At 41.7% G+C, this 16,129-nt stretch overlaps 2 protein-coding genes across 5 annotated transcripts; both read right to left on the reverse strand.

Moving 5' to 3' along the window:
• Positions 1 to 724: 724 nt before the first annotated feature.
• Positions 725 to 10,688, reverse strand: gpr156 (G protein-coupled receptor 156). 4 transcript variants are annotated; one of them, XM_085921236.1, is made up of 12 exons: positions 10,437 to 10,688; positions 8,939 to 8,986; positions 8,219 to 8,382; positions 5,546 to 5,698; positions 5,352 to 5,479; positions 5,135 to 5,267; positions 4,633 to 4,743; positions 4,332 to 4,457; positions 4,118 to 4,213; positions 3,757 to 3,993; positions 3,437 to 3,595; positions 726 to 3,267 (listed from the first exon to the last, which is right to left on the reverse strand). In XM_085921236.1, the coding sequence occupies exons 4-12, from the start codon at positions 5,660 to 5,662 to the stop codon at positions 2,047 to 2,049; spliced, it is 2,328 nt and encodes a 775-aa protein (XP_085777362.1). In that variant the 5' UTR covers positions 5,663 to 5,698; positions 8,219 to 8,382; positions 8,939 to 8,986; positions 10,437 to 10,688; the 3' UTR covers positions 726 to 2,046. The 4 variants fall into 4 exon arrangements, with proteins under 4 accessions (XP_085777364.1, XP_085777365.1, XP_085777362.1 ...); XM_085921237.1 differs by having other exon boundaries at positions 8,219 to 8,650; XM_085921238.1 differs by lacking the exons at positions 8,219 to 8,382; positions 8,939 to 8,986; positions 10,437 to 10,688 and having other exon boundaries at positions 725 to 3,267; positions 5,551 to 5,619.
• Positions 10,689 to 11,457: 769 nt separating this feature from the next.
• Positions 11,458 to 15,996, reverse strand: lrrc58b (leucine rich repeat containing 58b). The gene is made up of 4 exons (XM_085921105.1): positions 15,315 to 15,996; positions 13,120 to 13,248; positions 12,768 to 13,045; positions 11,458 to 12,632 (listed from the first exon to the last, which is right to left on the reverse strand). The coding sequence occupies exons 1-4, from the start codon at positions 15,770 to 15,772 to the stop codon at positions 12,436 to 12,438; spliced, it is 1,062 nt and encodes a 353-aa protein (XP_085777231.1). The 5' UTR covers positions 15,773 to 15,996; the 3' UTR covers positions 11,458 to 12,435.
• Between the last annotated feature and the right edge of the window lie 133 nt (positions 15,997 to 16,129).

The raw sequence follows: 16,129 nt of genomic DNA on the forward strand, positions 1-16,129 counted from the left end.
ACGTAAAACTAAATGGAGAATACGGGAAGCCGTGAACGCGCAATGGCGACTCGGGGGAGGGTGGATTTAACCAATCAGAAAGGGTTATTCTTCCAGTAGTGGGCGTCAACTTTGAATTTAGTACACCAATCAGAACGCCGTTCCGAAACACCACATGGCATAATTTGCTTTGCACCGCCCACAGGGCTTCATAGACTTCCCTCCAAAGCCGCCACAGATCTGATGGGCGGAGCCTCAACAGTGATGGATGACTTTTTGGACCAATGTAGATCTGGTATTTAAGTCGCCATTGAAGCCGCCAGCTGTCACGGGGCAGCAATAGAATTCGGCACTGTTGCTATGTCAGTTCAAGACTGCTCTTCAGGACAATGTTGTGCTATTGTAGTAAATATCACAAATGTCCTAAATTAACTGCACATCCATAACTGGACACTAAATTAGGTACTTCCTGCAGTTTGCAAAGGCTGAAACTGTAACGCATTCAAAAAGAGGGGCTTTCTAGAATTTTGAGCGCATAAACGGAACTTTAAATACAACAATAAGCATTCTTTTGTTTGTGAGATTGCATTCCTTGACATGTCATGTACATCTTGTTGGCTAGTTCCTCAAACTGTGGCCCCAGGGTCATTTATATACTGAAATTCAGCAAGCACTAGGTGTTTACTCGAAGGAGGCATCTATTTTAAACCAAGCCTCTACTAGATTGTTTTAAATTGTGGCCAAGTAAGCATATATTTAATCAACGGCAAGATAGTAATGTCTTTATTTGAAGGAGACATCTACATTATTTGAGAATGAGCTTTCATTGAATCACTTAGAGGCCCAATGGGCATTTATGGAAAAAAATAAGCATTTATTGAAGGAGCCACTTATTTCTCTCCTCAGTTGTATCAAATAATCATTCTGGGGGAATATATTTACTGACCTGCAGAGAATACCAGGAATTAGTTGGTTATCGTATTTGACAGACTACAGATGAAATGTTCCCTGCTTAAAAAAAACCCTGGGAAAAGATATGAAGTGATCATTACTGATGACAGTTATTATTAGCAGTTATTGAAACCTTGACTTTTAAAACCCTGGTAAAACATCAAACCAGGAATCGATTCTATTTATTTTTAGTATAGAAGAGCGATTAAGATGTGGAAATGAATTATTCATGTACACACAAAGTTTGCACATCTATGTGGGTGTATCCCAATAGCTGTCTTTACTTAACCATTCCTCTTTAAATGTCCCAGTGGCCTTCATATAAAAATTGTTACAAGCTAATCTTAGTTGGTCTATCCTCCCACACACGAAAGCTGGCAGAGAGCCTTTTCTGTGGTTTGTATCGCCTCTGTTCTACACTACAAAGAGAATTCCTCCCATTCTGCCCTTCAGTGCTTCAATATGCAGAATGAATGAAGTTGTGTCCCAGAAATAAGGCAACTGAGTATAAATAATGCGAGATACAGCAGGGACCAAAATAAACCAAAACAAACGGACTTGTATATATATATTTTTTTAAATATAAATATGAATATATGTGTGTGTATATATGTAAATTAAACATACATATACACACATATATTCATATTTGTTATATTTATTAAATATGTAAGAAAAACATGATTACAGTGTAACAAGGCAAAGAGCAAAGAGGCATAGAAACGCAGTTCGGTTTCTGCCTCCTGGCAGTTTGTACACTTAGTGTTGATCTCTTCATGCAGAGGAGGCTTACGTAAGATCAGCCGAGTGTTTGAGGGTCACTGGGACTTGTGTTCTTTAGCCCCATGTGAATTGGGGGGGAAAAAAAAAAAAAGGTATTTAATCAAGCGTGCAAACTTTCTGATTTAGTATCTTGGCCTTGGTGTTCCAAAAGGGAGAAATAGAAACCAAAGCTTGTATCAAAACATTTTGTAAATTAGTAAGACACGAGAGCATCATACATGATTTCAGTCAAATCTCTGTAAAATGCTGTCAAAAGCATTCAATGCAGACGAGCTTCATTACGTCTGGGTGTATGTTTAAATCTTGTGAATTCAGTGAAAACCCTGCTTGTCTTTACACAAACGTGGGTTTGAGGTCTTCCTTGAACACCACCGGATGTGCAGATCGGTAGAAGTCGTAACCTTCATACTCGCTGTCTGAGGAGTCTGAGGTGTCCGAGGACAGCAGCGAGCCTCGCTGCAAGCAGGAGTCGCAATAGGGTCGGTGGTAGAAGTGATAGTCTGTGGAGCTGCTCGAGTCCGAATCACAATACTCGCGGGGGTCCGCGCTGTTTCTGGGGGCGTGCTCCTGGATGTCGCAGCCCATCCCTATGTCAGATTCATCCACGTCCTCTGGAGAACGCCCACGAGGCCTTGATGCCATACTTCCCACTTCTTCATCTTGTAAGTCAAGGTTGCAGTTGGGAACAGGGAGGATGGAACTATCTACTATCACTATGGTGCTGTCCTTCAGGTGTTTCTTTCGATTCTGACGGACATCCCTAATCCGCCTCTTTTCGTGAAGACACGGTGGCGTATAACTACGTCTGGGCGAGCGGAAGGGCGGTCGACGTTTCCTCATGGCATAGGGGGAGATGCTGGGGTAGTGAAAGACTAAAGGACATTTGGGGGAACACGGTGTCCGCAGAGAGAGGGGTGAAAGTGAGGAGTCCTCATTAAATTTGCTTTGCGAAGGCCCCTTTGCAGATTTTAGAACAGTTTCTAAGACCGTATCCACACTGAGTTCTTGGAGGATCTCTTGCAACTTTTCGCTACTAATAAAACCAGCTGGTCTGGCGTTTGGTCCCAAGGGGGATGTTGGCCCATTGCTTAAAGTTTCAACCTCAAAAGGGTTCAAAGGTCTGGGGGATTGTAGGGAGGTGACAAAGTCAGCCGTCTCCTCTGCTGTCCTATGAAATCCAGAAGACTGGAGTGGGTCCTCTGCTATGGACTCACACGGGTCTGCATTCAATCCACCAGAAAGAGGAGATGGGGCAGCAGTGGGGGTTACAGAACACGATAAAGGGGGACGATCATAAAATCCCGAACCACCAGATGACGAGGGAGCATCGATGTGACGAGGGGAGACAGGTGGCAGGCCTGAGAGTCTAGACTTGATGTCGCTATGAGGTAGAGCTGGAAGTTGACAGGACTGAAGTTCTGTGGTCTGAGTGGAGGAGGACTGGAGGTTGTCCACCTCTGGCTCCTCTAACATTTGGCTAGCAGACACCAAACGCAGAAGTTTGTCTTTGGCCTTGCTAACCTGCTCTTGCAGGCTGTCAATCACTGCATTTTTCTAGAAAACAGCAAATAATCATGAAGTTAAACCTCAGTGCTTCAAGAGTTGCAGCCCAGAATGGTCACCATTGGTCACCATTAGAGTTGTTTTTGTTTTCACAATGATAAAAATAGCATAATATATAATTACTTCCCAGAGTTCAAAGTTCAAATAAACCATGTAGCACCTCGTTGAGAAGCTTCTTCATGGAGTTGTTCTCCCCGAGAAGAAAGTAAACATCTTCCTGACTGTAGACTGAAGGCTGACTCTTACTAGGGCTGCTGAAGTACTTGGCCATCTGACTCGGGTTGTTGAGGTCCTCCTCAAAATGCCTCCACTCGGTCAGCTGCTCATAAAGGCGATGAGGAATAAAAACATATTTCTTGTAATATGAGATATACCCCCCCACACACACACACACATTCCAAAAACCCAGTAGTATATGGGGTGATGAATCACTTGCACCCCCTAAATACGAATTGAGGCTCAAGCAATGCGGTTTCCTACCTGGGGCACAAAGAGCATGCAGTTGGTAGCCAGCGTGCAAATGAAAATGGCACCAGCCACCGTGCTGTAGACCATGTTGGGCCAAGACGGCATCAGGACGGACACCGGGACGGCCACACCGGCACAGAGGGTGACCAAAGTGACGGCGGTGAGGATGGTGGGAGACTGGTTGACCGGAGGGTGGCTGACGTTGCTGGTCAGGCCAGCCAGATAGGTGCCGTAGAGCAGGAGACACCCCTGATGAAGACAAGGTGGGAATTTAGAAAGATGTATTAGGGTCAGTTCAAAAAAGTAAAATTACAAGTTAAATGCAGCGAGCCCTTGAATAATTATATTTGAAGAGAGTGGGGTCAAAACTGACCTTTTTAACAACTATAATGATAACCCACAAATCCGAGTACGCAGAAGAGCAGGAATCAAGCTGAGACAAAGAATAGGAGATTTCCTTCCCCACCATCTACAATGAAGACAAATAGTGCTGGTTAGAGGCAAAACCACACACAAGCGTAACAAATAAAATCCATCAGCTTTTATAGAAATTCTGATATTCATCAAGTCAACCGTATCTGACCCACCTTAATGACTGCATTGAACGAGCGAGAACAGCAGATGGGGTCCGAGAGGTTCCAGGCAGTCAGGATCATCAGGTCCACCAGGACCAAGAGAGCCACCATGGCCATTAGCTGAATGTCTCTGATGATCTGATATGTACAAATGCAAAAGAGTACCACTGAGATAGGACCTCGTGAAAAAGTCTTAAAGTTGATTTAATCCAGGAATTAAATTGTGACAATAGCAATCTCAGAACCAAGGCAGAAAAAATAAAACAACAAGGTTCTAACAAAAAGGTCAACTTCATGATAATACTGTACCCACCACTCTCTTATCAGGCGCTCTTTGGGTAAACACTCTGTACAGCCGCCATGTTTTCCCTAAAATGGGTCCAAACACCATGGTGCTGCCGAGACAGAGGGTCCACACACGAGCCTGTGGGAAGCAATGAAATTTATTTTTATGTTGTTTTTTTGTTTTTTTTTTTAAATAGAAATGAACTGCAGGCTGGCAATATACATCAAAGAGCAAAAAAAAAGTAAGCTTGCTGACAGGGTGGACATTTTTGGCTAATCTTAGTACTTTACTGAGCATATGGTGCACCTTCAAATAGCGACACAATTGGGTTACCTAGCTGACTGTACTGTTAAACAAATATAGGTCAAAAGTCTGAAAGGCTTTTCCATCACTTGATATTTAACTGACAGAGTGGACATGTTACGTTTATACAATTACTTGCATAATATGAGAACGACATAAGAACATAAGAATAAATATTCAATATCAGATATCAAATCAATATTCAATTAGCTTGAGAGCTACTCACGTGTAGTACAGCTCTCGCGTCCATCTGAGGGTGCGGTTGCGAGTCCACGGCAAACATGAAGCCGCTGCTGTAAGTGAGGACACTTCCGAAGAGACTCAGGACATTCAGGTTAGGACTGGACATCTTTACTATCCTTGTGAAAAAAGTTTCGATCAACACTGTCAAAGAGAAATAAGTGTTCCGATAAAATGATTGATCTTAGCGAGTGTTTTGCCACCTGTTGTTTTTGAAGCGTAGGGTGAAGAACAGGAAGCAGAAAGCCAGTAGGATGCCACTGGAGAGCAGTGTCCACACTATGGCGCTCAACACCGGCGAGAGCGAGTGTCTCGGGGAATCCACGGCCATCTGTGAACATGCGTTCCTCAGTATAATGTGTGTATATACGTATATATGGCCATTGGCTATGATTACCCTACTGAGGCTGCACAGTCTCTGCAACACCTCCATGCTCTCCTGCTTGTGAACCCCCGAGTGGCCGAGGCACAGTGGGGAATCACAGTCAAAGCTGCAATTCCACCCAGGCTCCATGACTCGCCACAGTCAGTCCACTTTCATGTGCACATCCTGTTAAATATGACAAGGGAGGGAAAAGACAGAAAGTTTTTTTTTTTTTTTTTTTACTCTCCAATTGTTGTACAAGTAGCATCCACAGCGTGGTGCTCTCACACACACTTTTCACATTGTAGGCCTAGGAACCACTAAAACATTTTATTAGGGACACTTGTGATCCAATACAAGCAAGCACTAGTTGAACCAGTGAGTTATTCGGTTAACAATATTGTTTATCATTATTGTGCACAGCTCAGAGTGTTTTTGATAATCTCATACAAGCTGATGTTACACAGCACTAACATTTGTGATAAATAAATAAGTGAAGTAAAATTTACACTATTTTTGTGGTTTTCTTGTACCTGAAGATTAGTCTTGCTCTTCTCATTCGAATTTTTTACTTTTACAAATACAAAATTGTCTGTTCTTCTCAGTACAGTTCCTAAAAGAAAATGTAGTTTTCAACCAAATTCATAACTTAGTTGCTGTACGTGAAAGATAGTTTAGTTTCTCACAGGGACATACATCAAAGCTGTAATTTGTACCTCTGACAAACATAAATGTAGGAGTGACAAACACAGACATGGACTGAGCAATTTCAGTTTGTGACGGTGCCCTCAGGCACTTGCACCCGCCTGCCCTCTCTGCATAGACATGTAGATGTGCTCGTGTGGCTTCAACTCGACTGAAACTCACAAACTGTGACTCAGACTGGCGTTTACCTGAGCATGATGTATCAGGCATCATGTCTGCTCATTGTCTAAGTTTATGGAGTCTCGGCACTTATGTGACACTAAAATCCCACAAGACAGCCCCAAATCTCTGAAAGGAGTAATTCAATCTTGACTGAGAGTCAAACATCTTTGTATGTTGTGGAGAAACAACTTCTAATGCACAGCCCACAGTGACCTACTTAAATTAACAGTGTTGAGAGAACAATGCAGCGGCATATCTGGGAAATGTCTGCAGTTCCTGTCCTTGTCCTTTTCGTCACTTTTCCGAGTTTAGCTTCTACTCCTGCTGCTTCCTGCAGAAAAGCCCCCCCAGCTAGAAAGAGACATTTCCTCCCCGTTTTTCAATAAACCCACTTTGGAGCTGTGGAGAAGTCAACAAAGGTGGGTTGATATTTGGCGGCAAGGGATTTTAGGCTTTTGAGGTCATTGTTACAACATTCTTTGAAATTCTTGAATGACAAATAACAAGTAATAGCTGAGGATTGGTTTTGGAAGACCTTTTATAGCGTCAACTTTCACTTATGCTTACTTCCTCTTTCAAGCTCTGTTTGGTTTGACTAAAGCGTGGTACACAAGTCCTTAATCCTTCAGGGCATCCTAACTGAAGGAAAATATTACCGTCATGATACAAATTTCTTCCCTTCCAGTCTACATCACAAATATTGAACAGTTTTAACATTTACGATTGTCGGCGCCTGCCATTTTCCGAGCAGATCAGGAAGGAAAATTCACTTTCAGCTTTATCTTTCAAAGACATCCAACAATCAAGCCTCTGCTGACTTTGATCGGAAGGAAGGGTGGGAAAACAAATGGCTTGATTATCAGTATGTATGCAGCCCTCTTGAGACTGATCTCCTGTCTGACTTTTTAATCAAAGAAATAGAAACCAACTTTGTTTCACTGTATTGTAATTGTCCCACTTTCAGGATTAAGATTAACTATGGCTGCTGGCCTCGTGTAAATCCGGGTTGAGAGGGCAATATTGAGGCATTCCACCTGGCCCAGTGCTCCCTTCATGAGTTTATTCTCTAAGCTGAGTTAGAATGCAATTTATTGGGGATAATCTCTGGGTGCATGGTGGTGCATTTTGCACCTATGGCGCCCCGTTGGAGGGAGGGTGAAGATAATCTGATTTGAGGAGTCAGCTCCAACTGTGCGATGTTGATAGTGTATGAAAATCACTGCTGGTCACCTGTGATTAAGACTAGTAGCTTTAAATGACCAAAATAAAGATGCTATATTATTGTCCATCTCCCAGATACTATGATCATGAGAAGTAATGCCTTTGTTGTTGCTTGTGAAGATTGTTGTGTTTAATGATACAAACCCAAATGAGGGAAGTCAAAACATGTCATTGGAAGAGGAATCTGGACTAATATTCCTAAAACATTAGTTAGAAATTAGTCAAGGCTTTTCTAAACTTCACCACAAATGGTGGTGCAACACATGTAGACAACAGTTAGTTCTTTATCCATTGCAAAAAAAAAAACACATTATTGCTACGGTTATTTACAGAGTCACTTGTGAGAAACTCTTCTTCATGCGTGTCTTTTTTTTTAAATATCATATTGCCCCCAAGTGGCCAAGGAGCACACAACAAATCAGTAGTGCAATGTATGTAACGATTTTAAGCAAACATTTTTATTCCTTGCATTCCATTTATTTTGTCATTTTGTGTATTTTGGGAGTTAAGAAGGATTACATTTAGTATTTGTCATGTTTTCATTAACTCACCAGTCCACCTACATGACAAAAGAGCCACAGCAATCTTAATCAGGAGCAGTAAACGAATAAAGCCAACCTGAGGATGATCCAGACATCTGGTCCCGTTGAGGATTCTGTGGCACACGACTCTGGCATGCTTGGATGAAGAAGTGACGGCTAGCATGGTCTTGCCTTAGATTCCCACGCTTGATAGGAATCCCACATTTTCCAAGCACGCGTCAAACCTTCCACAACCAGCTCCTGTCAGGAGAAGCTCGCCACACTGAGAGTTAGTGAGGAGGAAGGCGTGTGTGTGTGTCACAGGAAGGGTGTGTGCGTGTCCGCATGGGTGTGTGTGTGTGTGTGTGTGTGTGTGTGTATGTGTGTGTGAGGCTCTCGCTCTTTCTCTCACACACATCCCTAGCCAATAGGGTTTAAATTGTGATGGCCCATGTGGTAGACAAGGGTTGTAAGAAAGTCCTCGGGGACAGGGTGGTACATGTAGGAGTCCACAATGTAAATAAATAGGCTTGTTGCAATGGAAAGACACACAGACACACACACACACACACACACACACAGACAGACACACACACAGATCACGTGAGTGCATTCGCTGATGTAACAATATTTGGATGCATCATGGCGCTATTAAGACGTCACCGTGATTTACAATGCCTGCACACAAACATTTTATGAAGATGATATCATGTCATGCAAATGTTTTGATATACTGTGGCAATGTGCACACAATAACGGTGGGTGGGATGTCAAACATGGGGGCCACATAAAGACACAAAGACAAGAGTACACATACACACACACTGGGTCATTCCTGATGAGGGCGTGTCAGCACAGCTCACAGCTGTAAAAGACACACCAAAATATTATCATAACATGAACACAATTATGTATAAAACACAGATAAAAATGTCTCTTAAGGTATCCAATAAAAAAAAAATCTCTTATGGTATTGAAAATATTTGGAACAGCTCCCAGTATGATGCACTGCAAACCACAACCAGTAATAGTAAAGAAAGCATGTCACCGAGTAGCTGTTCAAAGGAAAGAATGTTCAGAAGAACCTTGACTTAATGGGACCTTGATTTATTGGATTTTGAATTTAATGGCCAGAAAATAATGTCAGTCTACTCAGAACACCAGTAGTTTTAAAATCCAGGTTTAAGAAGGACATGGGAGCAAGCGTCAAGGTGCTTTGGGATCTGATGACAGCACGCTCGTGTCCCGTTGAGGAACAAAAAGCGTCTCTGTTACATACAGCGCGTGTCGACCGCTATTGTGTGTCCCTGAAGATCAGGTATAAGATGAACTTGTTAGCAGGTGCATGGCCACTGTTGGTAGAGGCCCGCTGGCAGTGACAATGGTCAGATTACTAACGGCCTGAATATTTCATTGACACGCAGAGCAGAAGTCAGCACATTAAGGTTAATTATTGAGATGGTATTGCATGAAGGTCAACATTAAAGTTCCTTCAGCGACGCTATGATGATTTTATAAGAATTATGAGTGGGCGAGCATTATTGTCTTTGTAAAAGCAGAATTCACCCAGTTGTGCGACTGTGCCTAAGGAAGTATTCATGTGATGTGTATAAACTGGAAACCTTCATAACGTAACAATTTTTCCACTGTATTATCACTGGCAGGCGGCACCACAGTTTCCGGCTATGGAATGATCAACATGATACAACATTGAGTTTCAGCATTGCCACAAAGCCAAGTGATTTTAATTATTCCAAGTGGGACAGAAAAAAAAAAAGTCGTTTGACAGACCAACCCAAATAAATTTAAAAAAAATCAGCCAGGTTGCTATGGAACTGGATTAGTTGCATAATGGCGCTCACTGTGGTGGCATGAAGGTAAAGCATCAAACTGTCACTTTTAATTCAAAAGTAATGGAACCAGATGATGCCAAAGCAGTATCAGAGTCAACTCTAGTTTGAATGGCGCACGGTGCTGCCGCACATATTGCACCATCCCAGAACCAATGGCATTTCACGCCTAGGCCTTCAGCGATGTCCTACGTAGTCCTAACTGAATGAATCTACCTCTTAATACCATCATGATGATGCCATGACTCGAATTTGATGTAGATTAAAGCAAAACAATTCAGTCGGTTCACTGTCACAGGTGTGCCCGTGCACTAGTGCATCTAGTTCTGCAAACTATCTTGCACAACCATCAAGCATTCCTTTTTAAATATAATTATTTCGTTAACATTGATTTAATAATGACAAAAATAAATCACAAAAATATAGAAAAAAAAAAAAGACAATAATAATATACTTTTTACTCACAGGGTATCTTGCACGGGAGCTGGATGCAGTTTTTCTGGAAAGGACCGTTTTGAAAATTGCAATGTAGTTATATCAGCGACCAGATCAATCGCTTCTTATTCTTCAGCCATTGTGGGTTGAAAGAAGACCAGCGTGATCTACACAAATTGATCTTTTGGCTCGTTCAAGTCGCCAACAGGACAACAACTTCCGTTCGGACCGTTGCGGAGTTTCTCACTAACGTATCCAATCAGGACGCGAACGTGTCAACGTGATGCCTACGAGCTGGCCTCAATGTCACAAATTCGACATCTTATTGGTTATCAAAACTGTTCGTTTCGGTTCATTTAAGTCATAGGTGTCAAACTCAAGGCCCGGGGGTCAGATGTGGCTCATTCTTGCAGCCTGGCAACACATGATAGCTGAAATATGATTGAATGAATACACTAACATAACATAATACAACATAACATAACATACAACATTGGATCAAATGTATATTTATGGAGGGGGGGAGATATTTCAAATGAAATTTATTTTCTGATGAGCAGAAAAGGTCTTGCTGGCTCTGACGGCCCTCCAATGCCAGAAACCATCTGATGTACTTGAATACACGCTATTGTTTGGAAATAAATCAAACAATTATAATCTACAGTAAGCCAGTCTGGATTTACAATGAGTGTCACATGTAAAGGCTCAGCATTCAATTTGTCATGTGCTAGGCCTTTACATGTCATCCATATAGCTGCTGTTTTAAAAAAATCAGTAGTCGCCAACTGCCTGGTGCACATATGGAGCCGTGGATGTGTTTGAGAGGGTGACAAAAATAGGGATCTAAAAGAAACAACCCAAGGCAGACGTACTGTGACATGTCAAGTCAAAAACAATCAGGTACCAAAACAATATTTTTGCATTACAACGATTAAGAGAAATTTGCCAGTTTATTATGATCGAAATAAAATACCCGTTACGTACACACAATAAAACCGGCAGTTTGATTTCTTTAAATCAGAATAGCATTTGTAATAAAAGCAATCCAACACAATGCCTATGTCTTTTATTATTCTTATATTCATTTACACATAAAACATCTAAGTGCAAGCTACATTGCAGGTTATTTAAATATGTAGCTCATTTTTATTATTGTAAAATGATTGGTAAAAAAGCAATTATTCAGTTACACTTTTTGTTAAAAATTAAAAAAAATCACAAAAAAAATCCTAGTAATCTTGTCACATTTCAGGGGGCTTATTATTACATTGCATGAAACACAAACAGTATTGAAAAGACATCAGCAAGTAGCGATTAATTTTGTCGTCTGAGTGCCACTGTAACATTCTCTCGTCTAATTTGCGTTAAATCAAGGAAACTGTTAAAAAGGAGATACACCGTAAATCTCAAAGTACAAATTCTGATTTCAAAACATGTTTGATTGCATCCTTATGTTAGCATATCTACACATAAACAATGTGCTTACATTATGTCTTACAAATCTATTGCAGTGATCTTGTGATACATCGAGCATTGAACTTGGATATGTCAAATAATTAGCACATTATTTACAAGTGTTGAAGTGAACAAAATTGCAAATTTGTTCCAAATGTCTTTCTGGTAGTGGTGGCTTTCAACAAGTAGCATTCATTTGTAGTTTAAAAAATAAAATAAAAAAATAGGCCCATTCATCTGCAGTCTGGCCGCAGTTGTGTGAATTCAATTCAGTTTAATTTTTACTAAAATCAATAGTGTCAACACCTTTCACCCCCAGTTTAGCTGGTTTTACCAGCATTTTTTTTTTTTTAGTTCTAGTTCTTATTTGTATAATCATATGTGCAACTTACATGATGGTCTGGGCAAGCCGTGTTGTAATTCTTGATCCTTGTTTATTAAGAAACCAGGGGACTATTTTAAATTATAAAAACAACACATTGTATGCCTATGTTAAAGCCAAACTAGATGTGTCAAAGTAAGAATTGTGCGTAAGAGTGTACAATTAGTATTTCCCGATGGAGCTGGCAAGGTCCTAACCCAGCAGCACTCTCTGGAGGCGGTCGGCGGGAACGCTGTTCTCGTCCTCCGACTCGGCGTCGCTCTGCGGGTTGGAGCTGCAGGGTGACGTGGTGCACTCAGGTGAGCACAGGTAGTGCATGAGCGGCAGCCGGTACTTGCCGCAGAAGTCCACAAACTTGATGTGGCGCACGCACGAGTCAAAGTAGACGCCTGTTGAAAACAGCAAAAATCATAATTGAATTTCAAGTGGATATAAAGACTACAACCCCCTGTTAAAACGGTAGTGGGTAAGGAAAGATAAACAATTTCAAAACTTGTTGCGCCATGAATTAATAAGACCCATACCGGCACATTTTGGGTTGGGGCACTTGCTGGCCAGGTCTAAGTACTTGAACAGGTGGGAGGGCAAGTCCAGCGGAGAGTAGGGGACATTCCTGCTCTTGATGGTGCGGCCGGCTAGCTCCAGCAGCGAGGGCGGGTCGTACATCAGCTCCTTGACGAAGCGCACCACCAGCGGGTTCCCACGCAAGCTGAGCTCCTGCAGATGCACCAGGCTCAGGATCTCTCGCGGCAGGTACGTCAGCAGGTTGTTGTGGAGACTCAGCGAGCGCAGCGAGTGGAGTCTGAAGCCGCATAAAAAGTTGCCAGTGAGGAGAGGGCACTTGGGTGGGACGAAGGTGACTCAGTGTTAATTTACCTGGTGAGCTGTGGGGGGACGCTTTGGATGCGGTTGTCACAAAGCACCAGGTAGCTCAGGTAGGGCAGGTTGGCAACCTCAACAGGAATGGCTGAGATGAAGTTTCCACCCAGGTACAGCAACTCCAGACTGCAAGAGCAAAGAGAGGAAAACATTCCATTAAGACATAACATGAATGATAATAAAATACTTTCAAATGGACATTTATGCTGATGATTGTTTTTTTGACTTATTTAGAAGTCAGGACACACCGCTTTTTAAAAAAAATTATATAAATATTGTGATACAAGACTTTTTCTAAAATATTACAGCTTTATTATTGTCAAGAGCCGTAATATGCAAATAAATTCAATTTTCGTAGTGAACTTCATCTCTGGTCATGCAAATTAACCTAACATAAAAACAAAAATCAACCAGTAGGTGAAACTAAAGTTTGAATCTTGGAACTGTTATGTAGGGGCCAGCTTTTTTATGCAATTCAACATTTGCACCGCAGACAAAAAAAAAAAATCAAATGTAAGCATGTTTTTCCTAGCCTGTGCTATTCGCTAAAGTAATGTCTCGTGCACCGCATGATGGATCACGCGTGATAAAGACGTGGCGGTCTGAATTTTCACTGGGCACTGAAAGCGTGCGACTGAACGCCAAGACAATTAGATTTTCACTGGTCCAGACAACACTCTCCAACTATGAGTTCCAGGTCATGCAGTGATTTTATTTTTATTTAGAAAAAAAAAGGGTAAATCAATTTGCATTAGAGCAAGGAGGAAAAAAAAAACTTTTTATGGATCGATCGATAACGTTGCAGTTGAATGCGTCACATGGATTAAAAACTTGACGTCCTTTTAACTGTTCATGACGTCATTTATAGATGAGTTTAAAGCTGCGAGTGAAAGCGGCCATGACCTCTCACCTAGTTTCAAAGATTCTGTATTTTGTTAGAATAACATTCTGCAATTATAAACTTCAAATTAGAGGCCAACATTTTTCTGATTGTTTTCAACTCATGAAAAACGGTTTTGCAATAACTGTTGTTGACATAAGTGGAATTAGAGTCAGATGCTTTTGTGGGGGAAAAAAAAGGAAATCACCCCCCCATCCGTTGCAAAATAATAAGCCATGTAGAGAAACCAGATATATTGCTTCCAAATAAAAAAGAGGAAATTATTTAGCTGTATTACACAAACACAGCTGGCTGTTATTTCTGAAAACAGTAAGGGAACTTGATTTCTGCATATTTAGTCGATGAGATAGACGCTCTTCTAACATTTCAAGACAAGATGAACTAGAGGTTGCCCACACACTATTGCACTGATGAGATGACTAAAAAATGAAAGCATCATCATTCAAACTACAATAACTTTTATCAAACAAGTGTGGCATAATTTTAAATCATCAAGACAAGTCATAAATCAGATTACAGGAAGAATGCGGCTTAATTACTTGACAACTAAATGATACGCAAACATGTGGACTGTATTGAACTTTGTCCTTAAATTGTAGTCATTGCAATATAAAAATGTGCATTGTACGCTTGAATCTGATTAATACTGACTCTCTAATTATTATACAAGGTATTTTATATATGTATGGAAATGCACAAAGTTGAAATGTTAGTGGGTGACATGTTTCATGATGACAGTTTAACGCTGCAACTGATTATGACCATTTCTATAACCCAGTATCCATGCATCCCTAGTTGTGTCCATATTTTTTATTTAGCTTTGCCCCATGAATAGAGACAATCACTGAAAACTCAATAAGTTATTTCTCTATAAACGCGTCTCACTGTTCGAAAATCCACAATGATAGCTCTTAGGTTTTACTTGACGCAAAAAAAAATCCATTAAATACCAGCCATGACACACAAGCTAGTGCACTAGTATCCTCACAAAAAAAGATGAATGGTGGGTCAAAGGTCAGTGCGTCCATCGCAAGTGAACTTCACAACCCTTGTTTCCACGGTGACACGCTCCACTATTGTGGAGATTGTTGTTAATGAAAATCCCGAGCCGTACCTGAAGTAACCTCTCCTAATCCACAAAGGTAGCTTTTGCAGTACAGGCCTCGACCTTTCTGAACCCGAAATACACTAAAAGTGACGAAATTACGTTAATATACAGCACACGCAACACCTATGACGCAATAGCAGCATCACTACGTTTCTACCAACGAGCACGCTTGTAGTGACCTACCTGGTTAGGTTTTCAATCTCGGGAGGTATACTTTTCAGTCTGTTTCCGCCGAGTGACAGCGACTGAAGACGCCGGAGTTTGGTGAACTGCAGAGGGATCTCCTCAAAGCGATTCCCGCTAAAGTTCACCACCTCCAGCTGCATGGAGCCGAATCCCTTGGGCAGCGAGAACTCGTTCAGACAGTTGTTTTTAGCTATGAGCGTCCTGAGCTGAGCTAGCCGCGTTATTTCCTCGCCGATGGCCGACAATCTGTTGTTGCTGATGTCCAGCAACTGGAGGTTGGAAAGGTCGGTTACCAACGAAGGCAGCGTGGACAGCAGATTGCTGTTCAAATACAGTTGCTTGGTGTCCCTTTTCTTCTCGTCGCTGACGCCGTTCAAGACGAGAGTGTTCAAGTTCGAGCGCGAGAAGTCGAGCACGCCGTCGCTGCCCACCGCCGCTCCGTCGTCAAGCTCCATTTTAGAGGTGTTCTTTTTTTCTCTCTGCAAACTGCTAGTAAAGTCCACGTGGAAGTCTTTTCTACAACGACGCCGTCACGTGCACACACGTGCACAGATTCCTTTCCTCGCTCTAAACCACTCGTCGTTGCTTTAGACATTTAACCGCGTCTCACTGTTCGAAAACCACGCATCACATGCAACGAAATCGTAACCCTTCGAGTGTAATGTGAACCACTTTTCTAGTTGCCCTTCAATACACCGTTTTGTGATTGGTCAAACACGGACACTAAGCCACGCCCAGTTCGTTTCTATTGGTTGACGTTATAATTGTTCACAGAACGTTACATCACGTACATTTGTATTCATGTGGTTAAT

The sequence above is a fragment of the Syngnathus leptorhynchus genome, chromosome 9, assembly GCF_054491065.1.
Source record: "Syngnathus leptorhynchus isolate UIUO chromosome 9, UIUO_Slep, whole genome shotgun sequence".
NCBI lineage: Eukaryota > Metazoa > Chordata > Actinopteri > Syngnathiformes > Syngnathidae > Syngnathus > Syngnathus leptorhynchus.